Source organism: Pinus tabuliformis, chromosome 3_2 (genome assembly GCF_031772625.1).
Source record: "Pinus tabuliformis cultivar Carrire ecotype Pingquan chromosome 3_2, CPIR1, whole genome shotgun sequence".
Taxonomy (NCBI): Eukaryota; Viridiplantae; Streptophyta; class Pinopsida; order Pinales; family Pinaceae; genus Pinus; species Pinus tabuliformis.
Genome location: NC_142302.1, coordinates 1249788495 through 1249800669, shown reverse-complemented (window position 1 = coordinate 1249800669; position 12175 = coordinate 1249788495). Strand labels below are relative to the sequence as shown.

General features: G+C 39.2%; 1 protein-coding gene across 7 annotated transcripts in view; it reads right to left on the bottom strand.

Annotated features, from left to right (window-relative positions):
• LOC149185264 (uncharacterized) overlaps positions 1–12175 on the bottom strand; it is a 361912-nt gene that overhangs the window by 201319 nt on the left and 148418 nt on the right. For all 7 annotated transcript variants that reach the window (XR_016257370.1, XR_016257369.1, XR_016257371.1 and 4 more), the window contains one exon: positions 2264–4093. Coding sequence is in view for 3 of the 7 variants with exons in the window: in XM_089417869.1 (XP_089273995.1) it covers positions 2264–4093 (1830 nt within the window). In the remaining 4 variants the exon portion in view is untranslated. The remainder of the gene's footprint in view (positions 1–2263; positions 4094–12175) is intronic.

Below are 12175 nucleotides of genomic sequence, written 5' to 3'. Positions count from 1 at the left end.
AATAACCTTTTCCTCCTTTTCCTCCTTTAATCTAACCCCAAGTGACTTTTGGGTGATCCAAAGGACTTTTGGATAATCCCTAAATCCAATGGCTGAAATAGATTGAGATCTAAGGCTGAGATTAAATGCTCATTTAAATCTCACTTTTTATTTTTTAATTCACCCCACTTTAATAAAGACCCACTTAGTCATTTATTTCCAAAGTCACTTTTCCTTTCCAATTTTTCATTGACTTTATAAAAGTCGCTTTAAAATTAGACTTAGTAACTTTATCACTTAAAGTCACTTTTAAATTAGATTTAACTTTATAAAAAAAATTACAAAGTCACTTTAGGAGAAAAATTAAATTCTTTTGGACACTTTTCCCTAGGCCAAAAATCAAAGCCTTAGGGAACCACTTGTCCTCTGGTACCAAATTTCAACACATTGTTGGAAAACCTATTCTTGGTCTCTTCATTCTAGGTTAGTCCATTTGGCTTGCTATCTCTCAAACCCTAGATTATTTGTGCCCAATAGAGGCCTTATTAGAGGATGTGAATTTCCTTTTCTAGCTTATTGAGTCTTGCACTTAAGAAGAGTTGTCCTCTATAAGCCTCCCTCATCGCCTTGATCCTTGAATTTGATGTATCCTTAGATGACATATCTAAAGGGAAGCCTCCCAGTGGTGAAAGTCCACCGAGTATACAAGGTAGTGGTTGTGGTGACAATGGGCCACGCCTGATTGTTGTCCCTTAGTCTAGTTTTTTCCTTGTAGGTTACACATTACAAGACCTCCTAGATTTTGAGGCAACAAGCCCAAAAGAATCAGAGTCAATCTTTGAGTGTCCAGAAATGAAGGATGAGTGTGGAGTTGGAGCCCACGCATGCGTGCTAGAGGGTGAGGTCCTTCAGAGCTAAAGTGTCATGAGGAAAGAGGTGCCTAGCTGTAGGGGACCCAAAGGGGCCACGAGTGGGGGCAACCCATGTGCTCTCATATTGAGCTCTCGGGCTCACCGGAGGCATTCTTTGTTTAGCTTTTCCCCTACCACCCCTTAAACCATCGTAAGTGGAAGGCGTTGCTCCCTTTTCCAGACTATTTAAACCCAAGAATTAAGGGTTTTCTGTTGTATTTCTGTCTCTTGTTGAAAAATGGTCTGTTGTGATTTCATTTGTTCCTATTAATTTTTAATGTTCAGAATTTCTTTTTGGAGCTCAAGGGGATCCTCAATTGGTTTCTGTCACCATTGATAGATAAAATGAAGAACATCTAGAGATAATTATGTTGAGAACCCTACTTCCTTCAAAAAATAATTTTTTTTTAAATTTTGAATATAACCTTTGAAGACATGAGAAAAAGTGGTTTGGTAGCAATAGTGATAACGACGCTTCAAAGATGGCCTTAGCAACTAAGTTCAAGGGCATAGGCAAGGCTTGCAAGCATAAAGATAAGCATGAAGATGATGCCAATCGTGCTGATTCAAATACTTAAAAAGGTTAGCAATTTGGCTAAATCAGCCACAAAAGCATGTTTCGTAGGAAACTGTTGTGAGATGAAAAGCACAAACATGGGCCCCTTTTTAAAGATCAATTTGAAAAGAAATAGACCAAGTATCTGAAGATAATAAGGGAAGAAGAATTCTACATTGTGTGGCTAGTAAGAGTCAAGGGGAATAAAGCAGACAGCTTTTCAATATATGGCCTGTGTGGCTTAGTAAGACTCAAAGGAAGAAAAGCTGGTAACCTTCAAATATTTTCAATTTATCCGTCAAGTAGATGCAGATGCTTGACACAACTTCTAAAATACCAAGGAAGTATAATTCTTTTTAATAGCTCCAGCCAAATTAACCTTAGGGTTGGAAAATCTATCTAATCTAATAAGCTAGGACAAACAGTTTTAGTAAAAGTGAGAAACAAAATAACGCTTGCTTTATATATTGATATAAAATTTGATTTCAAATTTAATGTGTTTATATTCTACCACTTAGCGTTGCCATGATGAGTATTATGTTTTGAATAGGAAGCTGCCTAATGAGAAGTAAGAAAATAGTTGAAGAAATAAAGTTGATGGAAAATAATGGCAGGTACTAAAAGAATCTTTTCCTTTCCTTATGCTGGAAATTCAAAGTAACAAGAAGAGCCACAGATGAGAAAAATTCCAATCCAAAAGCAGTAACCAAGCTAAACTCCTTCACAGAATTCATATAAAACATCAATTATGGTACAATATGTATGAGAATGGAAATTCTGCAGTAGTTTCAAAACTTCTAGAGGCGTATCTCCTTACCTTGATCATTTCTCCAATGATTAAACCTATGCTTGTAGCCCCTGCCTTCCTAGTTTGCTGCAATCTTTGAAGATCCTGAAGCCATCTTCCTATTTTCGACCTAGAAGCTGCTGCTGTTGCCATTGAGCCACGCCCAGTGCTCTCGGCTCCCATTGGTGGCTCAACAAATTCATACTTCAGTGCCATCAGTCTTTGTCGTATTTTTTTAACTCTCTTCTTCAAAGACTGTTGTTGTGAAAGATTACTAGAAGAACTTGGCGCAAAACCTGTCAATCCTGTGATGGCATTTCCTAAATACCCATCAACAATTTGATTCACAACAGACCTTGGCTGTCCATCTCTACTTGGAGGGCGCCGAGATGAAGGAGATGCTTGGTCTCGAAAATCCATTGCAGCTCTTTCACGTATTTGCTCCAAGTAAAGTTTCCGGCGAAACTCACTTTCCCTCAACCTCTCAGCTAATTTTTGGGCTTGAAATTCAGCTTCTTCCCTTTGAGCTTTGGCTCTAACTTCCTTTTTCCTGACTTGCTCAACAGCTTTTGCTTCACGTGCTGCACTGGCTGCTTTTCGCTCCTCTTCTCTTCTAGCCTGAGCCTCCTCCTTTTTACGTTGGGTCTCAGCAAGGCGCTGTAGTTTCTCTGCCTCAAGTAATTTTCTACGCTCCACTACTGCTTCTTCCCTTGCTATATCCTCTTTTTGTTTGATCTTGATAATTTGCAGACGCTCAGCTCTCCTTAATTCTGAATCATGGAGTTTTTGCTGTAATGACAGCTTTTTATTCTCTTCATTCAATGAAGTAATAAATCGAACCTCACTTACTTTACTGCTTTCGTCGCTTGCTCTTCTTGCAATTTGTGCTAGATAAGCCTCATGGCGTGATTCACCACGTTGTTGCCGAGCATGCATGCCCTCTCGAAGCTTGGAGCTTCTTACAGCCTGCCACTCACTTACACGGTTCAATTTTTCGGATACCCGTTGCAAGCGCTGTGTACGTTCATTCTCCAATTCTCTTCTTATCCTTGTTGCCCTTGCATGCTTTTCATCAACATCTTTTTTCATGTCTAGTGGGCTCTTTCTCCTCCGTTCGGGAGACATTAATTTATCATGCAAAACACGTACACGTTCAGTACTTTTTCTGTTAACAATTGGAGAATGAATAGTCCTAGAAGAACTTCGCAGAGGCGATGCAAGTACATCCCCCCAATTCCTCTTCTCCTTCCAAGCATCCAACGATGTTTTTGTCAGCAATGGCTTCTTCTCCTTCTCTTTGTCCACAATAGAAACCTGACGAGTAAAGGGATCCCCAGCTTTATTATTTTTATCAACCAAGATTTCAGATGAAGGCAACTTGGATCTCCTAGCATTGCCAAAATTCGCTTCAGAATTCAGCCCACAACTTTCAACTTTGGAACTAGATGCAGCATAAGTTTGGATATTTCCTTCCTTCTTACCAGTTAATTGAGGATGTGTCAAATGTGAACCTTTTTGTGCCATTTTCAATTCAGAAGAATTTTCTCTACTCGACTTTGTCACTTCAATATGTTTTTTTCCACCCATGGAGCCCTGATTTGCAGACTCAGAGCTGTACGCATGCTTTCCCTTCACCTTCGCACCAAGTTCTTTAGAAGCAGACCCAAAATCACGCCCACCAGGTGATTTGGCTGGAAGATTCTCCCTATGACTTTGTGTCAATGAAGGATAAACAGTGTCTCTTCTCTTCCCCTGATGAGCCACATTTTTACCAGCACTTTCTTCTTGAATTTTTTTGAAGACCTCAAGAGATGAAGAAAGTATTTCTGCCCTGTGGGGTGAACTTGTCATTCGTCTCACCTGCAAATTAGCCAAAGAACCAGGTATGATTCAAAGGCGTATATGTTTTCACTTTCAGAATAAAAATGCATCACATTTTATGCTAACCATTAGACCAAAATCAAGGCATAGATATAGTAAGGTATACAATACCATTACAAGATTCACACTATTGTACTAAAAGTAAAAATGTACAGGCTTATTCTACAAAAATACACCTCTCAAGAAGTGGAAGAGTTAAAAATCACAAAGATATCCATCGTCATTACATGTCAAACACAAAAATGCATGACCAGAATAAACAAATCATAGGATCTAGTATGACCTTTTCATGCCATGCTTCTGACTAGTCTATAACAGAAAACAAGATTAGCTAAGAAACCATTGTGATAGAAGCCTCAACACAAGAAAGGTGCTTAAGATACAGAAAGAGAATAAGAATCATTATTTCAAGATAAAAGAAAAGACGGTATTTTATTCCTATGTATTTTGAATATTAATGTCTGCTGGTGGCCATTATTGGCCAACGGGACAATGAGAGGTACTAAGTTTATGAGAAGCAGCTTGTCACCTGAAAGCAATTAGCTGTACATAGGTTTATCTTAATCAATCCTGAAATATCGTCTCGACTTAAAATAGGTATGAAGGTCTATTGAGTGTATAGAGAAGTGGAGTGTCGTGAAAACAAGCCATATTGGATTTAAGTTTATAGTTCAATATTTATCTAAAATGCTTGATAGTGGAAATTTTTAAATGGAAAGCAGTTCTCAGTTATGGTAAAACCTTAAACTAGCTTTTGAAGGGAAGACAGCAACCTTACACATCAAATGCTTAGCACATTGGGAAGATCAACATGTCTGTGGCTACAATCAGTATTAGACAGAAACCTTGCAGAACCTGCTCGTGATGACTGTTCACCATTTTTAGAATATGTGATTGGCCACTTAAAGTTTAACAGAGGATCAAGAAGTTATGGAAGCCTTGCAATATGTTACAAGGAAACTCTAAAAGAGATACTTCAAGTCTATGCTCCTTCAATTATGTGACATTTACACACAAGTGTAGCCAGGCACACACATAAGAAAGATAAAGAGTGGATTGATTTATTCATAATTAGGTTATGCAATGTCTCATTACATACTACATAGTAAGAGAAGAGGGGTACATTATGTTAGTTTATGTAGCATCATATGCGTTCTAACCACGAGATTTAGTGGAGATGCTAGAATACATGTATTCTCCAATAACCAAAAATCATTTCTGGAAATTCCACCTAGAGACGACTTAATTAGATTTATTAGTCAGTTTTTAATATTTCCTAAGTCTAAACTTAAGAAATATGATTAATTAATCAGAATTAATTAAGTCATGTTGAGAATGTTCTACAAAAATATATGGATTGATTTCTAGTTAATCCTAGCCATTGATTAAAATTTAATCGTGGTCGTTGAAGTCTCAATGGAGGATTATAAAAAGAAGTCGATGGGGCTTGGACAAGACACACCAAATTAGTTGAGCATTCGATTCTGCTAGCAAATCGATCTCTAGAGTAACAGCATTCAATTGCCAGAGGTGATTCAGTGAGATCGAAGTAGTGAGAGGGGCAAAGACAGTGAGGCCGGAGGAAGCTTTTCCAATTCCGACGAGTACAATGTAGAGAGGTGGTGCTTGCCACAGAGAGGCAGCACAGAGCCCTCTTGGGGAGATTTCTGTTTTGCTAGGGAGAAGGAGAAATTCTAAGCCAAAAGTTGGGCAGAGGATCCAGAGACAAAGAGTATCAGTTTCCCATACAGCAGCTGACAAGAGAGTTAGAGGAATGTTAATTTGGGGTAGCACCGGATGTGCTCTAGGCCTCAAATTTTGCAGGGAGGCTTAGACGCATGAATTCTCCAATACCCAGAAATCGTTTTGGGAAATTCCACCCGGAAACAATTTTAGTAGAATAATTAATTATTTTTAATGGGACCCTAAGTCTAAACTTAGAAAATTAAAATAGTTATAAGATACTAATATAAATTGTGGGTGAAACTTCTAGAAGAAGGTGGAGATCAAGTCAATATGATCCTAGCCATTGATTAGAATCTAATCTGGGTCGTTGATTGACCAACGAGAGGATTATAAGAGGAAGCTTGATGGGCACTTGGAGAACACACTAAGAGATCAAGAGGTCGAATTTCTGAAGTGCGAAGTTCTCAGGAGGAAATTCTGATCGAGTAGTTTTCTTGCAGTTGAGGGGCGGGGATAACATCCGGAGAGAGCGATTTTCTCAGTCGGAGAATCATCAGCAGAAAGAGGCAAAGAGTGATCCAACAGCTCTCACACAGAGGCTGACACAGGTCCACACAAAGGAAGCGCATAGGATGAGAGAGAGTCTAAAATTTTGCATCAGAGTAAGTTTCAGAAGCCAGAAGCCGGGGTGTGAAACCGAGAGGCTAAGAGCAGTGACTCCGGGCAGCAAATCAATCAACTGGCTCGGTGACACAATGCTTAGAGGGGTTGACGTAGGGACTGCGTGAGGACTGCGCAGAGGCAGCGCAGGGCCTACCGGAGGCACCTCATCCAATGACCAGATCAGCCAAGATTTTTCTCAATGATTATGTGAGGTAATCTCACAAATCTTTCTGCCAGTATTTCTCTCTCTGTAACTGAATAACCCTTGAGGTATTCAGAGATGTATTTAGAATTTGCTACTGCTTAATAATAATAAACCCTCAGAACTGTTACACCAATTTTCCCGCATTGGGTTTTTCTGAGGACATTTGTCCAAAAATAACGATGTTATTGTGTTGTATTTTCTTTCTTGCTCAGGCTCTTGTTTCTGCATATAAATTAATTAAGTGAAGGCTGCAGTGTATGTATTTCGATATTTTCTGTAGTAAACTACAAGTAATTTGTTTAAAGGAATTTAACAAATAGGATAAATATCATCAGTTGCTGCAATAAGGATTCCGGTTTAGGAATTTTCACAAGGAGCAATTCTGAGCTTGTGGGACGCAGTCACTGCATAGGCTAACAAAGTGACTACTGGAGGGAGCAAGGAGCAACTCAATTCGAGCTGAGGTTAGTGTTGGATCACCTGCGGACTAAGGAATTTTTCTCACTAGTTATTATTGCTAGTTATTTCTCTGTTTGGATTCCTAGTTTAAGCATCCATAGATTGCACTCAAATTTTCACTACTGCATAATATCAAAACCCTCAGCTGCTGCACCGGTTTTCCTAAGTTGGGCTTTTCCAAGGACTTAGTCCAAAAATAACGTTGTCATAGTGTGTATGTGCATCTATTTCTTCCAGCATTTTTATTACTTTCGCTGTATTTTATTTGTGAAGGTTGTAGTGTATTTAATTTGATATTTGTCGTAGCACATAGCAAGTAAATTGTTTAATTAAATTAAGAATTAGAAGAATTAACATCAGTTGTTGCAATAGGATTCAGGGTTAGCAGAATTTTCACATAGTATCAAAGCACAGATTGTAAGCCGGAGAGCTCAGTAGTAGAAGGGAGGAGGAATTTCGTAGCTCTACGTAAGTAGCAGTTCGAAACCCTTAGAGGCAGTGCAGTTTCTTGGCCAGGAGGGCCAATTTCTTGAGGAAAAATCGATTTCTCAGAGAGAACGAAATCGGATTTCTCCAGTTCGAGGATTACCAAAGGTAGAGGGAGCAATCGGTATTTTCTTTGCCGAGAAGATCTCTAGATGGACACAGTATTTTGCAGCAGTTGCTAGTGCAAAATAGTGTCACAAGGAAGAAAGAGCACACACTGAGGGAAATTTTCCTAAGGGGAATTCTAGCTTCAGAAGTTCCTTTTTCTCTTGCAGATCAGCAGTCGTTGTGAGCAAAATTACTCATTCCTGCAGGGAGTGCGTAGAGCCTAGCAGCAGGTGAACAGAAAAGAAGAGGAGGATTTCGACTTATTTTGTTGAGATGACCACTGTTGGACTATGAGATGAGGACAAGTTGGACGGTGCTTCCAACTATGTCATCTGGAAGGCAAGGATGTCCTTCCTTCTGGATGAATATGGCCTGAAGCCATTTGCCATTTATAGATGCAGTGGTAGTTATCCCCACAGATGCAGATCGGTTGAAGGAATACCGAAAGGAGATAACGAGGGCAAAGAGGTTGACCCTTGACAGTGTTCGAGATCACATTGTATCACACATAGCAATCCAGGTAATAGCCAAAGAGATGTGGGATACACTTTCCATGCTATACCAGTGCACTTCCGAGCAGCGGAAGATGTACTTGGAGGAGAAGCTGAGATGCACCAAGATGCAGAAAGGGTAACGCAAAAACCCCTACCTCACCAAGATTCAGGTGATCCGGGATCAGCGATCAGCTGTTGGAGCAACACCTTAGGCCACAGAGCTAGTGCGATTGGCACTCAAAAGTGTCTCCGAGGAGTGGTAGGTATTTGTCCAAAGAATTTTGGGCAGAGAAACCTCGCCAAGGTAGGACAGGATGTAGGCCAATTTGCAGGAAAAGGAGATGAGGCGAGACTTAGTAAAGAGCTCCATCAATGGCAGCAGCAGCGGGTCGAAGCAGGTGAAGCAGGAGGAGAATGTGGCCCTCGCATCAAAGGGTCCTAGTCAAGGACAGGGGGAGCAGCGAAAGAAGAAGAAGAACCTGTCAAACGTCAAGACCAGGCGGCAGCTCATGCTGAGATTGATAGCCTGGAGGAAGACTTCGCCATGTTTGCTAACATACCCCCAGGAGTAAAGTGGGGTGAATTGGTATTGTAGCCTTAGAGTGCTAAAGATGGGCAAGCTTCTTGAGGAGGTCCACCTCTTGAATCAGAACCTTGCTACGGGAGCCCACAATATTTCAGTAGCAGGATGGATCAGTCGTAGTAGATGCAGTCAAATGCAAGAGTGACAGATGCAGAGTCTAGTTGCATGTCAAATGTTGAGGAGCACAGTGCAGAGTTGGCAACAGTGTAGAGTCAGTAGCAGCGTAGATGCCTCAATGACAGCACAGATACTAGCAGCACTCAAAAATAGGGGTGACAGATGTATCATACTAATCACAATTGATTCAGTATTTAGGATGCTTTTCAGTTGCAGCAGTAGCAAATGGAGAGGGAGTTGCAATGTAGATGCATTGTTGGCAGCAGTTCAGTCAACAACAGCACAGATGCAGCACATATCAAAGTTGTGTTAACCGAACACGAATCTTTCGATTCATTTGGCTCTCCTGCTCAATTCTTTTTTATTCCCCTCTCAAATAAGTAACTAAAGAGCAACTAAAGTTTCAATTTACTTATTGGGTGGGGGGGTGGTGGTCGAGCCCCGTTGCCGGTCCTCTCCCGGTGGCCGAACAATATCTCCCCTATGTAACACAATGGGATTATTGCGCTACTATGTTCGCAGAGCAAGGACGAAAGTCGGCCTTAGTGATCCGACGGTGCCGAGTGGAAGGGTCGTCGTTGTGTCAAGATGACGAATGGTTCGTAATGTTGTATCTCTCCCTCAACCAGGGCCACTTATCATAACTTCTACTCGTTCCATACCCCGATCCATTAATGCACGAATAACATTTTCTGTCCTTTCTAAAATCTATTCCATATATGGTATGGTACTGTTGGCTGAGCACTAAACCGATCGTGATAAAGCTTCACATGTTGGCATTCCACCTGTGCTTCACACTCAAAGAGGTTGGTGGGCAACAGCAACCAGAGATCAACAATGTGACAGGAGATGATGCAAAGACAGGGTGTTGTTTCAGTGGGTTGCAGCGCTAGAACACATTCATTGCTAAGAGGGAGTGTTAGTTTTTGTAGCATCGGATGTGTTCTATATACGAGATTTGGTGGAGAGGCTAGAATACATGTATTCTCCAATACCCAAAAATCGTTTCTGGAAATTCCACCTAGAGACAACTTAATTAGATTTATTAGTCAGTTTAATTAATCATAATTAATTAATTCATGGTGAGAACGTTCTAGAAAAGTACATGGATCAATTTCTATTTAATCCTAGCCATCGATTAAGATTTAATCGTGGTCATTGACGTCTGAACAAAGGATTATAAGAAGAAGTCGATGGGGCTTGGAGAAGACACACCAAATCATTGGAGTATTCAATTTTGCTAGGAAATCGATCTCCACAGTAGCAGCATTCAGTTGTCAGAGGTGATTTAGCGGGAGCGAAGCAGTGAGAGAGGGGCAGAGATAGTGAGGCTGGAGGAAGCTTTTCCAGTTCTGGCAAGTACATTGTCGATAGGTAGCGCAGAGGCAACACAGAGCCCTCTTGGGGAGATTTTCGTTTTGTTGGGGAGAAGGAGAAATTTTGAGCTAGAAGTTGGGCAGAGGATCTGGAGGCAAAGAGTATCAATTTCCCAAACAACAGCTGACAAGACAGTGAGAGGAGACATAATTCCTAGTTTGTGGGACATAGTAACTGCATAGGCTAATGCAGTGACTGCGCAAAGGGAGCAAGGAGCAACTCAATTCAAGCTGAGGTCAATGTTGGATCGCCTGTGGAGTGAGAATTTTTTCTCATTAGTTATTATTGCCAGTTATTTCTCTGTTTGGATTGTTAGTTTAAGAATCCATAGATTGTACTCAGATTTTCACTACTGCATAATATCAAAAGCCTCAATTGTTGCACCGGTTTTCCCAAGTTGGGTTTTTCCAAGGACTTAGTCCAAAAATAACGGTGACATATTGTTTGTGTGCATCTATTCTTCTAGTGTTTTTATTTCTTCCGCGGTATTTTATTTGTGAAGGTTGCAATGTATTTAATTTGATATTTGTCGTAGCACACAGGTAGTAAATTGCTTAATTAAATTAACAATTAGAAGAATTAACATTAGTTGCTACGATAGGATTCGGGGTTAGCCAAATTTTCACACATTACATTACTCCCACATACCTAACCATTTAACTATTACATTAATCATTGTATTAAATAACTCATTATGACATAACATTATTATTAAAAATCGTTATTCAGCTTACGCTATCCAACTTTGACTATCTGAAAAGGAAACTTGCTAAGTCACTTGACACAAGGACACAGGCCATGCAGGCAACACAAATACGAGTCTGACATGGGACATGGAGACCCCCTTGGAACATGACACATAGGACATGTTTTATATATATATATATATATTCATTCTCATAATGATACAAATTCAATCATACATGTACATTATAACATTATGCAGACAATCATGATTCATCAATGATACAAATTTCCAACAAGCACTTACTACTACATCAATGATGAATAGGATAAATTGACAATAGATAAACACAAGAAATTAATAAAACCAGTGTTCCACAGGGACGCGCCCCCATGCTCCCGAGACGAAGTAACTCCTGTGGAAACATTTCCCCCCCGTCTCCTTTTTGGGGAAACTCTGGGGGGGGGCCTTTTTTGGCGACGAAATGTGACTCGTTTGTAGGGGGGTCTAATCACTTCTATAAACATTAAAAATTTTAAAAAATACAAATTTAAATATAAAAATAAAATAAAACAAACAAACAAAAATAAATATATTGAAACTTAAAACTTACAACAACAACAACAACAACAACAAAAATTATGTTAAAACTTTAAACTTTAAAAGATAAAAGTTGATCATAGTGTTCATTTCTTTTTGCAACTTTTCATTGTTCTAGTTTTGAACTTTTGACTCTAGATGTTGATGACTGGGTCCTTGACTCTTTTAGTATTTATTAATATTATTTAGTAGGTTTTGAGAAATTTACTAGTATTTCACTGCTTTCTATGTTTACTTTTAGTTTAGTATTCTATGGCTATTTTAGACTTCAACATAATGTCATTGTCATTGTCATCTGATGAATTTACTTTTCATCGTTTTCGATGTGCATTGCATAATTTCAATGAAAAATTATGAATTTAGATGGAACGTTGCATAATGTCAAATGATGGATTCAACGTAGTAATTTACTTTTATATTTACAATGTAGAAATGTCAAATGATAATTCATAAATAATAATAGTCTAATACGAAATGATGATCATATTTAGCCTTTAGATGTACATTTCATAATTATTAAGATTTTCTATTTAGATATTGACATATTGTTGGGATTTTATTTTTTATTTTTATATATTAAATTTTTTATAATAATAAT